This window comes from Quercus lobata, chromosome 1 (genome assembly GCF_001633185.2).
Source record: "Quercus lobata isolate SW786 chromosome 1, ValleyOak3.0 Primary Assembly, whole genome shotgun sequence".
Taxonomy (NCBI): Eukaryota; Viridiplantae; Streptophyta; class Magnoliopsida; order Fagales; family Fagaceae; genus Quercus; species Quercus lobata.
Window position 1 is genome coordinate 3,336,430 of NC_044904.1, and position 23,935 is coordinate 3,360,364.

The 23,935-nt window shown below is 32.9% G+C and overlaps 2 protein-coding genes across 5 annotated transcripts; both read right to left on the bottom strand.

The window, feature by feature from the left end:
- Positions 1-4,523: 4,523 nt before the first annotated feature.
- LOC115974786 (putative zinc finger protein At1g68190) lies at positions 4,524-12,046 on the bottom strand. 3 transcript variants are annotated; one of them, XM_031095314.1, is made up of 6 exons: positions 11,957-12,046; positions 10,034-10,685; positions 8,288-8,623; positions 7,279-7,503; positions 5,638-5,948; positions 4,524-4,689 (listed from the first exon to the last, which is right to left on the bottom strand). In XM_031095314.1, the coding sequence occupies exons 2-6, from the start codon at positions 10,553-10,555 to the stop codon at positions 4,563-4,565; spliced, it is 1,521 nt and encodes a 506-aa protein (XP_030951174.1). In that variant the 5' UTR covers positions 10,556-10,685; positions 11,957-12,046; the 3' UTR covers positions 4,524-4,562. The 3 variants fall into 3 exon arrangements, with proteins under 3 accessions (XP_030951174.1, XP_030951183.1, XP_030951167.1); XM_031095323.1 differs by having other exon boundaries at positions 10,034-10,566; positions 11,957-12,036; XM_031095307.1 differs by having other exon boundaries at positions 10,034-10,728; positions 11,957-12,036.
- A 3,135-nt stretch (positions 12,047-15,181) lies between these two features.
- On the bottom strand, positions 15,182-19,251 carry LOC115974808. Of its 2 annotated transcripts, none has more exons than XM_031095341.1 (7): positions 19,061-19,251; positions 18,794-18,869; positions 18,517-18,581; positions 18,248-18,396; positions 17,440-17,650; positions 16,357-16,529; positions 15,182-15,661 (listed from the first exon to the last, which is right to left on the bottom strand). In XM_031095341.1, exons 1-6 carry the CDS (start codon positions 19,061-19,063, stop codon positions 16,362-16,364), a joined length of 672 nt encoding a protein of 223 aa, XP_030951201.1. In that variant the 5' UTR covers positions 19,064-19,251; the 3' UTR covers positions 15,182-15,661; positions 16,357-16,361. The 2 variants fall into 2 exon arrangements, with proteins under 2 accessions (XP_030951201.1, XP_030951194.1); XM_031095334.1 differs by having other exon boundaries at positions 18,517-18,584; positions 19,061-19,250.
- Positions 19,252-23,935: the final 4,684 nt, after the last annotated feature.

Sequence of the window (23,935 nt, forward strand, 5' to 3'; positions counted from 1 at the left end):
TAACGTTTATTTTTTTAATATTTACACTTCTTCAACCTTTCTCCCTCCCTTATCTTTTCATCTCCCCACTACTTCTCTAACATTTTCCCTCTCTTACCTTTTCATCTCTCCACTACCTTTTACATTAATATCATTCTTCCTCTTTCCCTTCATCTTCCTTTATTTTTATCTCTTCTTATTCACACCGTCTTACTATAAATTGATTAAATTCATCATTATCTCTTTTATTTTATGTATAGTTTTTCCTCACAAAAAAAATGTTCTCTCTCTCTCTCTCTCTCTCTCTCTCTCAATTTTTTTGTGGATTTTTTTTTTATTTTTCTTGTTTCTCTATTTTAGGTTGATAATGTTTTATATTCTTTAAAACTCTACTTTAGGTTAATGCGATTTAGTTTTGTTTTTAAATTTTTTTTTGTTCTATTTGATTGTTAAATTTTATCCTATTGCGTTATAAAGAATTAAATATAGCACATAAAAATATAATATTATTCTATTACATAGTATGATTTGCATAATTTGGTATTTATTGTTTTTTTATAATTTTTTTCTTTGATTATTAAATTTTATCCTATTGCGTTATAAAGGATTAAATATAGCATATAAAAATATAATATTATTCTATTACATAGCATGATTTGGATAATTTGGTATTTGTTTTGTAGGGATAAAGGCCCAGAATAATATGTTGGGCCTTGAGCTTTTGTCTGAGGACGCTAAATGGTCCGAGGAGAGGCAAATAGTCATTTAAGATCCCAATTTAAAGTCTCATGACTTAGGAACGAATGAAAGGTAGTCCAACGAGGAATTACTCCTTGGATGTGGCATGTGCAACTTAAATATGTATTCCAGTAAGTAGAATGATCGTCCAAGAAGCTACGATGACAAGAACGTACTTCATGAACATACAAGAAGGCAGGAAGCCCAAAAATATCTAGGGGAAAGCTGCTGCCACCACATTAAGTGCATGATAGCTACTTTTCTGGCCGCATTTATGTGGAGAAGACCTCTGAACAGTGTTATCTTGACTACCATAACTCACAGAAAGTCAGAGAGGATGTCTGATGGGACAGGTACTCAAGTGGATGCTAAAATGATCAACAAGTGTAGAATCAAGATGTTCCAAAAGGAGCTATATAATGTGAGAGACCCTCCTTGAGAAAAGGAGGGAGAAAAAAGCAGAGAAAGAAGACTGTAGCAATCTAAATTGTCTTGGTATTCAATTGTGACCAATATATACAAGTGTGGTCTCCTCAGACTGAAAGTCCATTAATATCAAAATCTCTTATTTAGTGTTTGATTGCCATTTGATTTAGTATTAACTATTGTTTAATTCATTAGGGCCTAGTTTTTCGAACAACTCTCTACAAATTTATTGTATTGGGCTCATTGGACCAATACCCCATACGTTTTGGGCTTGGACTGTAAATCGAGACCCTACATATTCTATTACACATCATTACTTTTTATGGTGCTCAATTTAGATGTTAAATTATAAGACTTTACTAATTTTTGTTTATTTTTTAATCCATTGTGGTGGAAAAGTGCTCTTAATAGTTGTATTAGAAGTACTCTATAATGCCATATATTTAGAGAAAAGCAAATGTTAGCTAAACGAAAATAATTAGATGGGTGACAAATTTTATCTTTTGCAATTTTACTTTAATTGTTATTATTAATTTATAACAATGCATATATAGAAATTTGATTATTAGATTTTGCTAATAATTGTTTATTTGATAATATGTTTTGGTTGGATGAAATTACAATTTCTATAAAGAAAATAACCTTAATAGATTATCAACAACAAATTATTTTTCCTAATTGGTCCAATTAATCATTGTTAAGTTTATTAATTTTCTTAGTTACATTTTTTGGTGTTTTGGATTATAGGCAGAAAAAATAAGGTTTGAGAAAGTTTGTTTAAAACTAAAAGAATAATTTCCAAATTTTCTCTCTCAAAAAAAAAATCCAAATTTTATATTCTTTTTAATGATTCACAAAATGTTATAAATAACTTTTATTAAAAAAATGAATATTTTTGTTAACTTACCTTTTGAATTTCTAAAAAAAATTGTATTGTTTTCATTTTGGTATGACAAAATTTATATTTATGATTTATAATTGTTCTTATATTACACTTATGATTGTTCCTATAATAAATAAAAATATGATTTTGAAATACATTAATTTTTTATTAAATTTGTTTAAACTGTAAAAAAATTTAATAAAACCTCCATAAAAATGATTATCATGCGCAACCACGGCTAGTTATTATTATTACTAGTGTGTAACTTCGTGCATATGCACGGATACATTTAAAAACAATCATATATGATTTGAAATCTAATTGGATCTAAACTCTTTAGTTTTTGCCCCTAATAATTCACTTGTCACAAAAATTAACAAATTAGATGGGATACATAACGCAAAATTGAACTCCAATTAAAATTCAATCAAAAATATAATTGAATTTAGACATTTTGATTTTTGCACCTAATAATTCACTTGACACAAAAATTTAAAAATTAAATGACACGTGACACAAAATTAGACTCCAATTTAGAATTCAATTAAATTTTCTCTCTGCTTTAACTATTAATATATATATACATATATATATATATATATGACTTATAAATTTGAATCCTTTTACTTATATGATTATTTTTTTATGGTTTATTATATTGGATTCCTCGTTTTCTACATTAAATTAACTAATTTGGCACAAAAATTTAAATTAGATGGGACACGTGGCCCAAAATTAAACTTTAATTGAAATTCAATTTTTACCTAAATTAACTCACTTGGCACAAAATTCTAAAATTTAGATTAGATGAGACACGTGGCGTAAAATTAGACACTAATTGAATTCCAATTTGAAATTGAATTGGATTCTCTCTCTGCTTTACCTATTATTATATATATATAGATTATTGGTACAACACTCATATTTCTTGTAGAACACTCATAAATGTACCCACTATTATAATAGTCATATACCAAAATATAAAATCATACTCTCTCTCTCTCTCTCTCTCTCTCAATATAGGATCAAGGTCACTCTTCTATGATCTTCAATGGTTTCAAAACATCTAAAATTGACAATTGCTTCACTCAATGTATGTCGACCATCGTTTTGCCCAACATTGTTGACCATTTATCAAAAACAGTCATGGTTGTCCATCATGCCAACATTGTTCTTAGTTCTTTCTCTCGAATATCTACCTTTTGAAAGTGTCTTTTTTATTACACTAATCGATACTCTAGGGGTGTTCATGAGTTGATTGGGCTCATGCCAAGGTTAAATTTGCCACTCGACCCAATTCCTTCAAATGGTGATCCATCCTTCATTGCTTTCTAATAGATCGCACAATTTTGTCTAGAACACACCCGTAAGTGGCTAGTTGGACTCGAACATGTCATCGGGTATGAAAAATCTCCATAACCAATAACAAAAAATAATTCTAATTGCAAACCATTATTAAATCATCTTTTTGCTTGCTAACACCTCTATTATTTCCTATAGTATGATTTTTGGCGGCTTTAACACCTCTAAAGGAGGTCTAAGACTTTATTGTTCTTGCTAAACGCAACAACCTAGTGGATCTTGCTCAACAATATTATCTCCAGACTAAGTTGAGTCACATGTCAAGAAAAAGTTTAGAAATTGCCTCAATAAAGAGGAATTTAAGACATAAGAATACAATATAGTAACGAAATCCAAGTACAAAGGAATGAAGAGGATTTTAAGACATAAGAATTCACAACACAATGAGTGGAGCCCAGGCCTCTTGATTTCCTAAAAAACAGAATGGTCCATTTGGTTTCCATAAAAAGCTTGTAGTTGAACTTAGTGTCAACTGTCAAGAAAAACATACGGGCTAACAAACATACAGTACATGATAGATCACAAGCTCACACAAGCTTGCATCCAATGCTGCAGAATTATTCAAATGAACATGCAGAAACAATGGATAGCTATCTAATGCCATGTAAATCGTCATGGAATGATTCAATTACCAAGGAAAATCCAAAGCTCTATTGAATTATTTTTATGTTAACTTGCAGGAAATAAATCTGTTTATTAGAACTGCCATCTTCCCACCTAAACTATTGACGTATTAGCCCGTGGCAGTTAACAATTTTCATAACAGGAAATGATACAAATGGAAAACACATAGTAAAACCAGTAGAAACTTATATAGGGACTCAACTAAAGTTCGGGGAAATGATTTCTGAGAATCTCTTCTGCAAGCCACATAAAAAACTATAATCACTAGAAACTTATGCTTTACCTTGCTGTTAGAACATGAACAGACTTTACCAACAGTCATACTTAAAATTGCAAGAATTGGTTAAATTAAAGCCATAAACATGAGTGCCATGAATTGGTTGTATTGAAGCTATAAACATGAGAGTGCCATGGCACTAAGTTGCTCCACAATTGAATATGTACAACATCAAGGTGAAAAGCTAATAGCCGCTATTTTTTTTTTTTTTTTTTTTGGGGTGGGGGGGTTGGGGCGGGGAGTGGGGGGTGGGTGGTAGTGATGAAAGCAAAGCTAATAGCTTTGTGTCACATCAATAAAATCAGAGCCATAGTTCTCTTTCTTTACAAATCTGCCTTTTACCCGCTTCCGAACATCAGCTCTAGCTTTCCGAGTTGGGTATCTAATTTGCTTTTCATGCCTGAAAAACAATATATATACATTTACCATAAGAGGGCATAACCAAAAGAACATACCTCACAATTTTTTATTACAACCTTGAGCTGCATTTCCAGAACCACAAGAAGTTAAAAAGCCAAAAGACAAAGTTTAAAAAAGAATAGATGATGCTTTTAAGTCCAGTCAAGATTTAGAGCTTTCATTGCAGAAGTACTCTGCAAAATTCATTTTTTTAAATGTATATTCTTCTATTGAAGACCAAAGCATAATAATGGTTAAATAATAATATTCATCATTTCCTAACAGTTTTAATTGTTTGGGACTAGTGATAGTGTATCATGTTGTGTCATTTGTTGCCAATTCTCTGAAAATTCAAACACTCCGGTGAGAATATTTCAACCACTTAATGCAGCTGAGGCCAGAAACAAAACCAACTTAATGCAACAATTACCTTCTCACATTTGCTTGGAGATTGTTCTGGGCCTAGCTTTAATTTTAATTTTGCAAGCAGCATGTTGTGATCCAAACTGTAAGCCAAGCTTTTTATGGGCAGTGGTTTTAGTCTGAACTCTGAAGTTCTATTTTAGTAGTAACCTCCTTTATTTCAGAGTTTCAGTAAGATCTTGTTCTTTTTTTCCCCCTCTAGGAATTCAGTTAAATATTCCAAAACTAGAACAGAAAAGTATTCTATTACCAAGTGTGTGATTGTGCATTCAGGTTTCCAAGTTATGAATGGGTAAGACTTAGCTGCAGTTTCTTATATGCAGTAACTTAGGTTCTTACACATGGTTGCATTGAATTTAATTATCCTTAGGAAAGATAACATTGTTTGTGCTGTATTGGTCAATGCAGCAGTATGTTTGAATTTAATTTGGGAATCTAAGGTACAACACCTAAGGAACTACACCACAGTTTTGCCCTTTATGAATTCATTTGGAAACCTGGCAGAAGAGAGAAACATAATACTTACAGTCGAGATTTCTTCTTCTCTTTGTACCTCATCGTGGCAATTTCTCTGGCCTCCAAATGTGCACCATCAAGCTCAGGAGAATTGTTTGAAGGTTTGCCTCCTATAGTGTAAGGAGAAAGTCCACTATCAAGGCAATCAGTTCCATTGCTCTCAGCACTAAACCTTGAAACAGAGAATGACAAAGTTGAATAAGATGGTTGTATTGGACGAGGGAAATCCATGCTTCTTGAAAGGTTATGAACTTGACTAGAAGGACCCATGTCTTTTTCCATGTGAGCCGAATGAGTGATGTAAATAGAAGAAGCCACATCCTGTCATGAAGAAAAGAAGTAAAAGAACAAAGAAAAATTATGTATCAAAACCAGACAAGTATCTCATGTTGCCATAAAATGTTCCAAATGACTTTGAAAAATATTAAAATCTCCGTCTACTTCTACGAAAGGTTCACTATTAAATGTAGTGTTAAACAATCAATGACAAAAGACTACAGGAACTCATATGCTTGTCGTCTAAGTTATTATGATGTGAGCAAACTCAGGTGATTGGCCCAGATAACTGGCTAATTGCACCATGCTACCCAAAGTCAAAATGAGGCCCAACAAAACTTTGAAAGATTTTTCAAACATCAATTAATTTTCACCTTAAATCATCCATAGTGTTATGTCATAAGAATTTCCTAGGTGGGACCTTTTGTTATTAGGCCCATAGAGTTGAGTTTGCATCATAAAAAATTTAAAACTGACACACATAAAAACTTAATTTTTTTATTATCAATTATTGTCATATATTTGATCTACATGGCGTCACCCATATCAACACTCAGTATTTTACAGCCTCACAGTTTAGAGAGTCCCTAGCTGAAAAGCCTTTAAGCTGAAAAAGGAGAAGAGATCAGTTTTATGTTCTCTTGGGAAGCTAGTGTAGTATATAAGGTGCATTAGAACAGTATATCTATATATGTCAGAGAATTTGAAAAAGTCATAGAAGCAAATTTACAGTATATTTGTGGCATGCACTTAGCTATTCATCAAAGCAGTGACTGTGATATGCACTACTTTGTGATTATCTATGATTAGATATTGACTAGCCAAGATATTGAATATATTTTGTCACTAAATACCATGCTTAGCAACGACCTAGTACTGAAGAGGATAAATGAAAATACAAGGAAATAGAGGATATGAAATGAAGAAATTTACTTAAAGATAGTAGTGGCTCCTGTTGATGAAAAGATGAGGGAGAGTGGCTTGAGAAATTTGTCATGTGCAAAGGAGATAGATTAATGCACCAATGAGAATGACTGATTATCCAATTTAAGGGAATGAAAGGAGATAGAGGAAGACCTAGAATAACATTAGTATAATTAGTAAAAAATGACTTGTTAATGAAAGAGATGTCAGAGAATACGATTTCGGGAGACAAACATATGTGATCCGTCACGATTAGTCTATTAAGGATCCATGGCCGACCCGAAATTTTTGTAAGTAAGGCTTTATTGTTGTTGTTTTATGAGGTGAGGGAGTCTGCAATGCATATCAAGACATTGAAAATTTATACACAATGATAATGATTCAAACTACAATGGCCTTTTTGAAAAACACAAGGTTCAGCTTTAGAAAAGAAAAGAGTCATGATTCAAACCTCCATAGCTCTTAGATGGACATAATCTGATGTATCATGGGACAAATCCCTCTCTACGGAAGAGCATGAGAAGTCTTTATCATCAAGTAGAGACCTGATTGGATCCTGATCACCTCCAAATAGTTCTTCAAAGTTTCGGAATGTTAAATCAACATCTGGTATGTTGAAATCTTCATTGTAAAGTTCCTCACAAACCCCGAGGTCTTGCATATTTTGAGACCATAACTACAAAAATCAATCAACAAATATTATTTTTGTATCATAATACGGTGTTATAGAAAATTTTAATTTGAACACATAACAAAAACCAAAAACCTCAGACCAGGTTTATCCAAAAATAAAACAACTGTAGACCAGCCTACAAACGAACTATAACTCTCTTGTTGTTAAGAAGATTAAATACACAAAGGTTGAGATCAGGATCTCATTCAATTCATACAAGTGGTCACTCAGAGAATTGGAATATTTAGAGTTGACTCCAGAGACCATAATCTACCATTCTGCATTTTACCATGCAATAAGTTGCACATGAAAGGACTTATTAACTGTGAATCTTGGTTTGGTATTTAGAAATACGAGGCATTTAAATGGAAACATTTTTCTTTTTTGATTTCTTTCTACGTCCAATAGATCCTAAAGATCTTGAAGCTTGTATGCCAAGTTCCAAGCAGTCACACTGAAATGACATGTTCAATGTTAATTGAGGGCATATGCTTGTCCTGGCCTGGTATATATTCTTGATCATTGATAATTCCATTGCACGGAACTTAACATCAAAACTTAGATATAGTGTAAAAAATGAAATGGTGATGAAAAATGGACCAACACAATTCAGTGCCCTTCCATTGAGAATCAGTCCCACTAATTGTATATGCTGATTTCAAGAGAGACCTATTATGCTTTTGGCACCCTTAAGCAGGAATGAATTGACAGCATAGCCAATTAACAAGTGATTCATCAGACAATTATTCAATTCAAGTGCTGATGATGATGAGGATGATGATGAGACCTGGCTACTTTGAACTGGACTTTTACATTGCCAGAAGGACTCTCCAGGCACAGGAAGTCCAACATTTGAAGATGAAGGTAAATTCTCCATTTGTGAAAATGTAAATGGCAAAGTCTCCACTTTTAGCTCCTGAAGTGAACTGTCTTGGGAAAGTTGTGAATGCTGATCAAGGTTTTCATCAAACTCAGGACTGTAATGTATTGAGGAAGATATGTCAGTTTGTTCTTGGCCACGTATCATAGGCAAAAGGTTAGACCCATCAGTGAGCTGAAGCCTTTTCAAGTCAAGAATCTGTTGCATAATATGGCTAGAGTGCTGCTGTTGACCTTTATATATCTGCAAGTGAAGCACAATACTAAGAAGAATTATAGTGGTCTTCTGTAGTCCTAAAGAAATAAACATAAACACGTGGTTAGACACTCTGTGAAATCTATCAGAGCCCCAAAATAGCTTCAGAGACTAGAACTTATGATGGTGGACTATTTAGTTTATTATCAATATCAACGAAACAAAAATTTCTGACTGGCCTAACTGTTAGCACGGTTTAGATATACTGCATTCCATGAGTACCAGTGTTAATTATAATGCACATTAAAGTTGTTGGCAACAAGAATCTATCCCATATTCAAAATCATAAAATAAAATTTAAAAAAAAGAAGAAGAAAATCATAGTTGATGTAACTGATGCAACAAACGATAGCAAACCACACACCAAAAGAAGTGATGCAAGAAATGATAACAAATGCAAAAAATGTTAAATGAGGTCGCAAATCAGTTGCAAAAGACTTCTAATAGTATTGTTTGTTAAGACGTTAGACCAATTTGGTGTATCTGAAGAAGACCCTCATCATCTTCATCAGTGGCAGTCCAACCTATATCTGGCAGGTAAGTAGAATCCTCCAACAACCAGTAAACAAGGAGCTCTAAGTTAAACTAATAATCAGTTTTATCCATTCCCAGGACAAAACATTTAGCATATCAAGAATGATATGATCCATTCTAGAACTGTTTGCTGTCTTTCAATGCAAAACATGATAACAAATGAAATTTTATGTGACATGCCATCTGCAAAGTGTACCGCTATATTAGAACTAATCTTGTCTGTTTTTCTTTTTCATGAACATTTTAAGAAGTATTTTATCACTTTAAAATAAGAATCTGAGGGAATTCAGTTTCTTGTTTTAAAAACCCGAGTTTAACCACCAGGGTATCTTTTGTCAAATTTATTCAGATTACGCAGAGATTATAAAATTCTAATGCACCTGAGACATAATTTAGCATCAGTCTAGCAATAAATCTTTGAGAAGTTCAAATTGAAGGGAAGTTACTACAAGCAGCATATTATCATCAAATCTATACAAATTATTTTGTCCTCCTGTTTATATTACAACTCATGTGTCAGATCAATAGTCGGATGATGGAGAAATTCATCAATGTAGAATTACAAAAACTTAGCTATGACTTTGAGTTTTTGATGATGACTAAACTAAGACAGGACAATGTAAAATGGTTATGAATCTCCTGAAATCTAAAAACCTGTCCCACATTAACGATTTGCTAAATCATAATTTGCATAAACTTTACCTGGGCCTGAACTTCTTATATTGTGACCTAAAAGAAAAATTTATCACGAAAGAGAGAAAAAGATTGGAAGAAAAGAAAAGGGAAATTTATACATGACAAAGGCTTATTATCATTAAAGCCAAGTTACATACTTGATACTTGCAAGCATAAACCCTGCCTTACCTTACTTTGTTGACTGCTTGATTCCACTTCAGATTCTGTACTGGAGCCTAGAGTTGCAGGATTCACTGTACATAACACAGAAGGGCCTCCAATTTGTGAGCAAGATTGTCTTGGAATAGCCAAATTTACCACGCTGGAATCCTCAGAACCATGTGAAGTGGACACAAAGTGACCTTGTCGAGTACTGTTGCCTTGTTCATTAAGTTCAAAACCCCACAATGCTGCAAAATCCTTAGCAGAAGGGCATCCCATGTAACTGCTGATTACCTGTTTCCGATGCTGGGAAGAGCCATCATGCAGGCTTCTATCACAGCTGCGACACATGAACATTTGATGATCTGTGCATCGAACATATGCTGGGCGGTATCTGCACAAGTCACAAAGGAGGCTTCGCAGATGACGACTAGAAAGTGCATTGGCTGAATGGACCTTTGCATCGCAGGAAAGACAAAGATGTGCTGCATCGGATTTACAGTAAACAACTGGCCTCAAAGCCGTGCAGAATTCACAAATTTTCTCCATTCTCTAACTCTCTGCATTCATAAAGAACTCCCAAACTCCAACACCTCATAAGATAATGTTTCACTTTTGAGTTTCAATGAATAAGGATATCAACTCGGCTAATCTTTTTGCAAGCCCAGAGACTTTTATGCTGTCAATAAAATCATGAATGTTTGTCCTAAATTGTCCAATATCTAAAAACAAAGCCAACATGACAAATGGAATATTAATGCAATTTAAAACAAAATGATAAGTCAACAACATTGTACACCTTTCAGAAAACAAAATCAACAATTTACACTTCGAAAAGCTCAACAGTTAAAAAATTAAGGGTGTTTTTGAAAAAAAAATCCTTTATTACTTTAAATTATAAACAACTTCTCCAAGCAATAGAATCCTTTGTCTGGCTTTCAAAATAAAGATAAACTACAATTGATAGTCGAATGACTCAAATCGTTCTGCAGCTTGTAATGAATTACCTCCATCAAGGTTCAAAATACCTTGTTCAATTTCACGCAATTATCACACCATTACCAAATTACTTTTACACAAATTGTAAACATTACCCATGAACCTCTTAATTCTCCGTTACAAGCCGCCATACCTTGATCAATAAACAATCAGTGAGCAAGACTAAACGGTTAAGTAAGCAGCCTAATTGCTATTTCACCTTTCAGTAACTTTACCTAGAGGTCAGACCTTAGTGCGATAGCAAGTTCCCTGTGCTCAAGTGATGGGATTGAGTCCAAGAATCAACCTCTTCAAAAACTAGGAATTATGCTACCTACCAATCACCTCTCCCATACCCAGTAGAATTAGGATCCTTTTGCAGCGAGGACATTTTTCAATAACTTAACCTTAAAATGTGTTTGTTTGGCAAAATATTTTTTTTTCTTTTTTATTTGTTTTTCTTTTAGCTTATTTGCTCATGTACAACTTTTCACATCCGCTTCTGCTTCTTCTTCTTCTTTTGGTCTAGATGCGACTATATTTTAACCAACTTATATATATAATAAAAAATAAATAAATAAATAAAAAACCACATCCAAAAGCACAAAGAAGTAACTTTACAAAGGTCAACTTCCCCTCAGTACACTATTTAAAACAATTTTGCATCCAAAACACAATCTTGAATATGAAAATTTCATTTATTTAGCTACACATTCCAGCCACAGTCACAAAATTCAAAACCCCAACCATCCAATTCTAATTCTTCTAATCTGAACTAAAATAAAAAACGATCTCAGCTAAACAAACAGTAAAAAAAAAAAAAAAAAAAAAAAAAAAACCCACAAAAAATCTAGTCCATACCCTGTCTCACTTGACCAATCAACCCAACAAATTCTTCCATGTACAAGAAAATAAGATCAAAAAAGTTGTCACATTCAAATTTCAAAGAAAGAAAGAGCAAACAAACAGTACCTGAAGTTTGCTACAGTTCTAGGACTTTAAGAACCTCTCTTCTTCCATCTTCTTTGCTCTTTGTTGTAGTTGTTGTGTTGTTGTTTATTGATGATGATGTTGTTGTTGGTGTTCTTTTATCTATCTTCTTTAGGTGCCTTTTGTGTCTGACGTGTGAGTTTTTGGGTGTGAACTTTCCAGCGTGGATATGAGCACGTGGCGTGGGCCTAAAGAGTCTTGGTGGGACCCACATACATTTTCCGTGAGTTTTTTTTCTTTTGCTTATTGCATGTGATCCAAAAAGTGTTTATCGGTATATGTGTTACTTGTTACTTTGCCTTGGGACCAATGGGAACACGCCACGGCATTGCGGCTAAGGAGTTGTTGTGCTTTTTCACGATTTTCAGTGGGCTCCATTCTCCATCATGCGGTTGTGTAACGCATGCTCTGCTCGTCCCAGCGTTTAGTTTAAGGTAAGAAGTGCAAGAACCTTCTTTTTTGGTCGAAAATCTTCCGGGTTTCATGTTCTACTGTGACGTAAATAAATAAAAGTCTAGTGAAGTAGGAGTAACAATCAAACATAAATTTTCACACAGATCTTTCATCATGACTTGATGAGAAAAATTTATGACACAATTTTTTTCTTTTTTTCGTTTCTTAACTTTTTCGCACCATTATGACTCCGCCATCAAGTGTCAATGTTGAATAAAAAATTATGAATTCATATGAAATTGTGGAAGTAATTGTCCAACATTTATAGTCGACCAGTTTATGAAATTGTGACAAAAGTTACCGTTGTAAAAGAATTGTTATTGAATTAATGTATTGTAATTGGTATACAATCACAACTTCCATCATATCCGTTGTGAAAAAATTGTCTTTAGTCTCTCTCTCTATTATATATATATATATATATATATATACAAATGTAACTTTTAAATAATCTATTTCACAACTTGTCATCTTATACTTAGACCCATTATTGAAATTATTTTTATTGTGTATTAAGATCCTTACTACTTTGTATTTGTCAAGACTCTTGTTACTAAGTGATATTACCTAGTTTCTTTTATAAAAAGAACCAAAATTCAAATCTTCCCTCCTTAATTATTGTAACAATTGAATTATTAAAAAAATATCATTTTTATTTGAAATTGATTTTCAATTTTAATACATACCTTTAGATAAAAAAATAAAATGTGAATGGTTTTTTTAATTTAGTATTTATTTAATTTATTTTACACTATGGACTAACATATCATTTCTTTTTTAGCTATAAATAACTTTGCCTAATGTGAATTTTTATGTTAATTTTAATTTCTATTATATAGTTAATCCCAAGAAAGAAATGAATGAGTCTTATAAGTGTGAATTCCAAGCCACTCAAAAAGATAGATAAATAAAAACTCTATCTTTACTCTATCACATAATAATAGTATCTACTTATTATGTGATGACAGAGTAAGAATTTATGGAAATTTGATGACATCTTGGTGAAAAGAATTACCTTATCTCCTTGCCGACAAAACTTTTTAACTTTGCTTACTGTACTATGTCCGTGTCTTGAAGCAAATTACAATATATATCTTTTTGGCACATTGTCATTTCTTTTAACTAGCTTTACCGACTTACGTACACAGTGAAAGAGACTCCTTTGGAGCAATCCAATATCGAAGTGGATCTTTGAGGGGAGCCTTCTGCATACAAGAAGCTTCCCTTTGTTCCCTGGTTAATGGTTCTGTCCCATACTCTGTTTTGTGTATGCATTAATTGTAATACAAAAAGTACAAAAAGCAAAAAGAACAGTTAAGGTCCCATGTCCAACTACTAGCAGAACAGTCCGGAAGAATTGTATGTGTCGAGTTAATACACTGACATTGTAAATATCTATAAAGGCTTGGTCTAGGGTTTCAAACCTCATGCACCAAGGTAATATGCTACATACTAGCATTCTATTGTGGATGGTTATAATTTGGATGCTAATACCAACATCGCAACTAGTATCTATTAATGCCAACGGAGGATGCTTCAGTTGGTAAAGCTTGAATACTTCGTTTAACTCACCTAAATTCGAGTTTCGCTGCCAACAGTTCTTCGTTGGTGAGCATCCATAAAGGTTTGGCTTGCGGATCTTAACCTAAACACCTTGTCCGGAGGCTAATGTAGCTTAGCTAACCCCAATTTTTTGTTAACCAAAAAAGAAAAAAATATTGTCTATTAATAGTACTACTTACAATTTTTCTACTTGTAAGCAACAAACTACTTTTTTTTTTTTTAGAGGAAAGCGGGAAACTAATTAGTAATTAATAATTTCCCACCAAATTTAGAAGCTTTAGAGTTTAGTTATAATGCAAAAAAAAAAATGTATAAATCATATAATTAATTTTAAAAATTAAAATTAGGCTAAAAAATATTTATAGTTGCATACCCATTAAATTTTTTTATTAGTTTCTACAATCCGACAGAATTGAGTCAATCGGTGGGTTTATATCAAACACAAGGCAATCTTCATATGCCAGGGATTTTATAATCCTTAAAATTCAGTGTATGTTTGTACTTGACAACACATTTTTTTTTTTTATAGAAATATCAATTGTATTTTTTCTAATTCTTTAGGCCCACCATAAAATAAAGAAAATGTTTATCTCCAAATTAGTTTAAAGAAAAACCCTTCAAACCCTTTTTATATCTATTTTTAAAATATAAATTTTAAAAACCTAACCATTGGACTTAATGTTCTTATTATATTCTTCATACTTACGAAATTTTAAAAAGATCTAAGATCAATAAATATATCATCAATTAAATGTTTAAATTTCAAATTTTCTTACTCTAAAATTATACATAAAAAATAAGACACAGAAGTTTGAAAGATTTTTTCTCCAAAGAGAAACTTTATTAATAAAATAATTACACCTAACCTGACTGATGCAAAGAATACCACTTTCCCTTCAGTCTGTCATTTACATTTCAGAGAACGCCTGAAGCAAAATTAGGCTACCACGGCAGATGAGACCAATTACCAAACATCCTTAAAAATTGACTATCTAATAAAAGTTCTGTACGTGACATTTAATAAAGTAACACAGATCATGAATGTTTACTCGAATTAGTCGAATTAGTGGAACAAAATGTAAAACTTAAGAAACCTTTAAATGCGACAGTAAACGGTGTATGAGATCTTGAGGATTGTCCTTGATATCCTACTAAGCTTATTTGGAAGGATACACTCAAATTTCACACTTCTGACTTGGAAAACCATTAAAAGGACCAAACATCTTTTCATAGACACAATTGTTGAGTGCAGATTGGAGACACTCAGCTCATTCTACAAAGGCAAGATACGTATGGAGACGTGCAATATACCAAACATCTTTATAGAGACAATCGTTGCATGATTCCACGACTGATCAATAAGGCATAAGCTATTAATCCAAGAAAAAAGAAGGTTCCAAGAAAGCAAATTGAGTATATACACATGACAATTGGCACTCTTTTCTTTTCTCAATTAGTCATTCATGGTCAAGCAACTTCTAAGCAGTGCAGCCAAAACTATAATTCTTTAAAAAACATCCATGACACTATACAATTGAGGGCCCAATATTGCACAACCAATAAACAAAAAATAACTATAGTTTTTATACCAAAAGATCTCATCCAGGCACAATCTATATCTCCTGGAAGTGGCACAAATGTGGATTTAAGCGCCATGGTTGAACCATAATCCTGAATCAAAGCAGACAAGAGTAAGAAATTTGGAAGGATAATAAGTTCACAATAAAACTACAATATTAAGTGCCATCCTTGAAGTACCTCCCAAGTTAAAACAGAATCAATAAGATATTGCAAAGAAATGCATACATACAAATTTGCTGACTGCAGGAATATCAAAGCAAGTGAATTAGGGATAGACATACAGGGTTGTGGGAGGGCCATACCCCTTCTCCCCCTCCCAACCCCCAAAAAAAAAACATCCCTCTTCCAAGCCAAAATGGACCTCATGCTCTTAGACCAGTCCTCTTAGTCACTGGTTCTAGGAAAACAACACAACGAACTTTCTACCAATATTATACGAACCCATACAATTGTAACAGCCTAGTACCCTATTATTCTTCCTTACAAATGGAATGCAATCAGAATCATATCTTGCATTATGAGAAAAGACTCAGTCCCTATGCAAAATTAATGATTTCAACATTGATACATTTAACATTTTAGACTCATCCTGCAACTCTGAAGACTCCATCATTTCAAAATTTTAAAAGCACAGCATTTTGTAATTATCTTAATAAAATGATGTGTACATAATCTTTACCTTTAGAATGGCAACCAAAATAGGACCAAAAGAATATGGCCATAATTCAAAATTTCATAAAGAAAGAACCCAAAGGGTGAGCACAAGATATACAGTGGCATCTTACCTCAGTCAGCTTGACTTAACATGAACCTCAATAATGTCATTTTCCTCCATACCCAGACCATCAGGGGTTGCAGCTGGATTGATTTTATCCCCATCAAAAGAAAATACTAAGTTCTGTAGGTCAAGCTTAACTTTATCCGCATACATTTTGAAGAGCCTCTCAAACTTGTCATCCTATGAGATTAGAAGAGCTCGACTTACATAATCGTAATTGAATTCATTAACACTAATACATGAAACAAATATCCAAAAAAGGTATGGAAAAATAACATCTAAAAAATAAAAGAAACACACATGTTCTTTTACAAATATTGAGAATCAATGTAGGAAAATTTCAGCAACATTAGCATTTGCTTCTTAAAAAGAAAAATATTAATAAATACAATGACAACAAGCAAGCCTTCGTCCCAAGGGGCTAGCTATGGATCCTCAAAAGATCAGTCAAGGTTGGCTACATGTATTTTTTTCCACTATTCTATTATATTTGAAGTCATACTTTGTTACTTTCTTCATTGAGATGTCCATTTTACTATTTTTATTAGTGTTATTTTTGCATTCCTCTACCTTTTTTTTCTTCCCTCAACTTGAATCTATTCACTCATTCTCACTAGAAAAGGGTCATAGGAAATGCCATAGGAAGAGGGTAATAGCTTAAATTAAACCAACATATAAAAGATCGGATAAGCTTCACATCATAAATGATCATAAACCTAGTTAATGATATTCTCTTCAATCCTACCTCAGCATATTATTGAGGTTCACAAAGAAGCTCATGCCCTAGACTGATTCCAACCCTACTATTCAACACTCCATACCCAGCAGTTAATATTGCAAAGCCATGAACAGTACAGTACATTCACCTTAATTAAATTGAAAAATACATAGTTTTTCCAATCAGAAACTAATTGTAAGAATTCTGCAACAATTCATGAAAATAGCAGAAAACATAAGTGGATAGAAGACAGCTGAACCTTCATTTCAATACTCCTTCTCGATAATTACTAGGCAATAGTGTTTAAGAAGAAAAAGGGAGCATAAAATTCAACCAGGTAAAAAAGTCTGAAATCCCTGAAATAAGATATACCATGTATATGCGAAATTGCTTAGTCCCATCCTTGTCCTGAATAGAAATAACTATCTTAACTCGCTCACAAGTAGGTTTTGATGGTTGGTCAGCAACAGCCTCCAGAGAAGACTGCATTGAACTACCAAGTTGTAATTTTACAGACTCCTCAACAGCTCGCAAAACATCTTCAGCAGATTGTGCAAATGATTCAAGCTCCTTCTTTTTCAATCTATACACGCGGATAAAAATTTGATTGTCAAAAATGGGAAGGCTAAAGTGTAAATAAAACCAGAAAAGAAGAAGAAGAAGTGTTCATGATTAAATGGTCTATAAATTAGTAAAATTGTGAACAGATAGATAATAAATACAAGGTTGCCTGACTAACAGTCACAATTGAAATGCCTACAATGAGCTGCATAAGCATAGCTATTAACTATATGAAGCATGACACCATCTCAACAGGAATTGCAAATAATTACATGTAGTAGTAACAACTCTCAACATGTAAGCCTAAACGCCCAAAAAAAAAAAAGTGCAAGGAATTAAATTGATGAAAACTAAATTTGGGTATTACTAATTTGGACATTTCCTATATATTAAGGGTTACACCATTGAATCAAAACGTGTACAAAATAATAGAAATCACAGCTTAGAATTAACTTGGGAAAATTCATAAACACATGACACAAGTCCTGCAATTAATAACTGCACTTGTCATCCATTCAATAAGAATGCAACTAGAAGTCAATGAAATTTATCAACAACTGCCTATTCGCAAAACAAAATTTTGTTAAGCAAAAACATATATCCACTTATGCACGCATACCTCAACTCCTTTAATGTAGAATCCTCCACCACCGTCCTCTGAGCATTCCTGGAAACCTTGGGTGGAGGAGAAAGCCAATCCAACTCCTCATTTTTTCCAGAATCCGCAATTTGTATCACATTGGTGTTTTCCTCCAAATCCTCAATAACCTAACCCCCAAAACAACAACAACACCATTCATCACATAAGCTACGCCATAACACACTCTCAATAATCAAATTCAAATTTCACACAAACCACACACACATTCGCGTACAGAAAAATCTTACAATAGGTTTGGCAATCCTCCTCCGTTTAGGAGACAAAGCTGGGGATGCAGTATCATCATCATCATCATCTACAGGAGCAACAAACAACACACAACAAAAAGCTAGAAAACTCGTTTGAAAATAGAGAATTTAAACTTCAAACATCACGGTTCGATTTGCTTCAATTTAATCTTCCTGAACAGCATAGAAAAATATAAAGAATTTCAATGTCCTGGCAAAAATCCTAAAATTTTCACAGCAACCAAACAGAGGGTAATAGTTGAGAGTGATAAAAAACCGTCGAGGGACACGAAATTGAGAGGCTGAACTCGAGAGTAATCGAACAATGGCTCGAAATCTTCAGTGGAATCCGCCTGAAACCAAAAATAAATATAAATCAAATCAGAGACAGAGAGGGAGAGAGAGAAACCCTAGAAATGCGAGAGATTAGAATTCAAAGCGACTCGAAGAAGAGAAAAGCGAAGCTCAAAATTCAGAGATAAAAGTGTGAGAGAGAAACCCTAAAAAAAGCGAGAGATCATAATTGAAAGAGAGAGACGCCTACCATTTTTTTTGTTTGTTTCGTCAGAAAATTTAGGAGAAGCTGTGAGAGTGTGCCCGCGAAACACGAAGATTTTGGAAACGAAAAGATTTTGAAAGTGCGATTTTTGAATGGGGAGAGAGAGAGAGAGAGAGAGAGAGAGAGAGAGAGCTGGTTTTATTAATGTTATAAAAGAAAGAATAATGATAACAAGGAACAATGAAGAGTCGTGGGTTTGGTTTCGCGGGTCTGTCTCTATCTCTGTCTCTTCGGTTTCTTTGTATTTTGCAATTTGGGCGGGCCTGGCCCAGATCAAATGCAATATGAGTGAGTGTGGGCTTACTTGAGGTCAAATCCAGTCAAGGATTCATAGGATTTTGAATTTAGGGTGTGTATAGATACCATTTATTTGCTAAAAATTAAAAATATATTATTAAAATATTATAGCAAAATAAATTTTAAAGGTATAAATAGTACTGTGGGGCCCATAAAACATTGTTGCTGCGTTTATTGGGGGTTGGTTGGTCCATAAATAGTGCCATGGGACCAACCAAAAAAACGCAAAACGTGCGTTCATCCCTGGGAGTGTGCATTTGGGTTATGATTAAAAATTAAAATTATTTCACTATTCAGCTTATTTTTGCTACTATTTATGAATCCACTTCACTTTTTGGCACTGTTTATGGGTCTTACTGTACTATTTCAACTAACTTTTATCTTTATCTACAATACTTTCAGTAATAATTTTCAGTTTCAGCAAAATAAGTGGTATCCAAACACACCCTTAATACAATCTAAACTTATTTTATTTTATTTTTAAAGAGAGTAAAATATAGGGTGTATTCTCTCAATTTGGGTTAATTTTGATTTTCTTTCACCACCATCGAAAATTGGATGTTGAGAAAAACAAAATATTGATACTTAAAAACTTTTAAGTGTTTTAAGTGTCAAGAGTGTTTTTTTTTTTAATTGATTAGTTAATTGGGTAGTAGTGGTGGTGCCAACAAATTAATGTTAAATACTTAAATGTTAAATTTTGGGTGGATAAAATTTGGCTACAAACTTAGTTAACAATAGAAAGATAACATGTGTTCACCTACTAAACTAAACTTAAGTGATTATATACAATTACTTTAAGTGAGTCTATGATATAGACGCATGTCATTACAACCAAGTTTGTAATCAAATTCTTCTCATTGTAATTGGAGCTTTGTGAAAAAAAGTTGAATAAGTTTTGTCTCTACCTCTCTTTAACGGTTGTTGAATCTACTTGTTTTGGATTTTTTGAACATCACATGCCAATTACCACTATGTATATACATTTCTTTTATTATTTTTGTTAGCTTGTACTTTCCTTACATCTAGAAATTTATTTTTGTTAGCATTGTGTCTTAAGAAACAGTTATTTTTGTTTCATCTATTTATGTTTATATTAAATAGATACTAATTCTTTCTCAAAAAAAAAAAAAAAAGATACTAATTCAGATTTTCAAAACCTTTTTTCTTTTTGGTTTATGCTTTTGCCCTCTCCAGTTCAATTTTCGGTTAGCCTTCCTTTTTCTAGCTCCAGTTCAGTTTTTGAAATCATGAAAATGAGTTTCACATAAGATATTGTGAAATTTAAACAACTTTTGGTGATTATTGATCATGATCAATGATTGTGTCTCTTATCTAAATTCTTCCCTTTGCATCCAATCTCCAAGTAAAAAAAATATAAAAAAATCCCAATTGTTTCGATTCTACCCCATCATAGATGGGCATGAGTCATTGTATAACAAAATTGTTACTAGAAAACATGTATTATGTAAGAATGTAATTAATGATGATTTAACAATGAGCCCTTCTTGGATCAAAACAAAAACCAAAACACCCCCTACTTTATATATCACTTTACACATGGGGTCTTTTTTCTTTTTTTTCTTTTTTCAAATGTATAAAACTGTAGGTTTTGGTGGGCCTAGATGTGAGGTTGTAGGTAAATTAAGGGGTGTCATGAAATTGATGTGAACTTAGCTTTATTGTTTAATATTTATGAGTCTATCTAGTTTGATATGCATTCTTACATTACATAAATATTGTTTCTCAAAAAAAAAAAAAAAAAAATCAAATATTCATTACTAGCCTTTTCTATTCTTCTTGTTTGTTTAAATGAAAATTGGCTCAATAGTATCGCTGCCTTTTCTTATTAGGAATCAGTTTTCAAACCCCCTTCCTTCATTATTATAATTATCGTATTAATAATAATAATAATAAAATGTGAAGATAGGTTATGTCCATTAATATCTCCTTGCATAAAAAAATCATACAAAGTATAATTGAATGAAACACCAGTAAATGACCACAGTTTCATCCAAGCTCAAATTAACCAAGCTAAACCGTTTAATGATTCTATCAATCGATTTAGGAAAGTTGAGTCTATTTTATTATCCTAAGATTATTTTGATTTATTTAATTGGACATTTATAAATAGAGCTTATGTAGATCAGAAGTCTAAGGGTATTTTATTCGATTTCAAAACTTGTTTGGGCAGTATTTTAATCGATTTCATCAGCTATGATATGAGACAACATTTAAATTCAAGCTTAAAGAGTTTTTTTAATTAATTGACAACAATATTACATTTACTTTATCTTAGTTGACATTTTTTTTTTTTTTTGAGGGGGTTAGTTGACATAATTACATATACCATTTATTTCTATTTTCTAAAACATAATTTTGAAAGTCCCAAAAGTAAAGCTTGATTTCTCAATAATTGAGCAGCCATCCATAATCAAATTGTAGGTGTTAATATATATAGAATTTTGGTACAAACCTTGGTATCACTAAGAGCATCCACAATGGGACATGGATATGCCAAATGTCCACAAAATTTAAGCATTGAGCAACAATTGGACTCAGCAGTCGGAATGCCAAAAGTGGGAAAGTGTAAATTTTTTTGGCATAGTGCTACAGTGCCATCTTACATGTAAGATGGCACTATAGCACTATGCCAAAAATAATATTAATATTTTATTCCACTTTTTTCTCTCTCATCTCTCATCTCTCTCTCTATCTTTCTCTGTCTCTCTCACTTTCCTCTCTTTCTCTCTCTTCTCTATCACACCTTCGGTCCGTCTCCAATGCAAGGTCCAAAAACCAGACGTCATCGATTTCGGTCTGTCGTCGCTGTTGAGTCCGTGCAGATCGCCGGTGCTCGGAGTGACATGAGTCGATCTCTTCGTGACACGAGCCGATCTCTTCGTGATGATGTCGTTGGATAGCGTGACGATGAATGCTGTGAATAGGAGGAAAGCGATGAATGCGAGTTTGTAGGCGTTGAAATGGAGAATCTGGTGTCAAAAAGTGCCGCCGAAGTGGGTTGCGATCCGATTCTTCTGGGTTGCAATCTGGGTTCTGTGTTTTTTTTTTTTTTTTTTTTTGTGACCGATGGCTAAAGGAAGAGGTTTGGGTTGCAATCTGGGTTTTTTTGATCGATGTTGATGGGTTTGTTGGGTTGATGGGTTTGATCGGTGCTATGGTTGTTGATGGGTTCATGGTTGTTCGTGGTGGTGGTGGTAGCAGGTGGTGATTTGGGTTTTGGGATATATTATTTTATTATGTAGCTATATTATTTTAATGAGTAGAATAGGAAAATAAAAGTTTGGGATGCTGGAGGTATTGTAAAATGGTATGGTATAATGATAAAGTGGCTTTTTGGAATGGTAAAATAGAGTAGAATTGGAATTTCGAGATGCTGATGCTCTAAAGGGTTTGAGAATGGATGTAGCCTATTAAACATGTCACTAGTGACATGGCCGAAATTCCTTAAGTAGGAAAGTGAGATAACAAGATAAAGCAACTAGGGAGGTTGCACCGTACACTTCAAATTATTCCTAGCAATGTGGAAAGAAAGGCCATACATTTCATAATCGTCGAAGTCTCAAATATAAATAAATTTGCACATGGAAGACAATGACACACTTACTCATATTATTACTCTTGTAATATTTAGAATAGGGGCTAGTCGTGCATCAACGTTATTTACATACACCACAAGAAATTTGGCTATTTTAAACATTGAAACGTTTAAAAAAAAGTACTAAAAACTGTCGAACAAAATATTTTTGACAAGTGAAATGACCGTCGAGAATCGTTACTAAAAACTATGCTGAGAATATTTTTTTGCAATCTATATAACCATTGAAAAAAGTGTTACACCTTTATCAATGGTTACTATACGTAGAAATATTATTAAAAACCGTTGAAACATATACACATAAATATAGATTAAAGTATGCTTATTACTTTTATTTACAAGCGTTCAACTGTAGGTAGAGGTTGTATTGAGATAAGTTTCAACAATTTGTAACCATTGAAATAAGTATTTGTTTTTTTAAAAAATAAATAAATAAATTTGGATGCGCCCTTTTACATTAATCAAATTTTAATAACCTGATTCAAAATATAAACATAAACACAATTGAGCAATTTCAAATTAATTATCACGTTCCACTATATATATCACCTTTAATTTTATTTTTTTTTTTTTTAAATTAGGTTTCCAACACTAAATAGCTTAGAATAAGCATCTACATCTTCTATATTCTAGCCTTTCACCAGAGTCAAGCAGTAGATAGTTAGATGTTGCTTCTCCTTGAGAGCTTTTAAGGAGTTCGGCCAAATATTTCCACAGGTATTCAAATGATAATGCCAGTCACTTAAGTTATACCGAGTTAAAAGATCAATAAAAGGAAAACAAGGTGGCCATGAGACATTGTATTACTTCATAACATGCATAAAAATTTGGGACCAATTATCAGATGGTTCAAGGGTCACAAAGATCAACATCTTTAAATAAGAGACATATGATAGTTAGCCATTCGGATGAACTTAAAAAAAAAATTATAAAAAACTTATGAT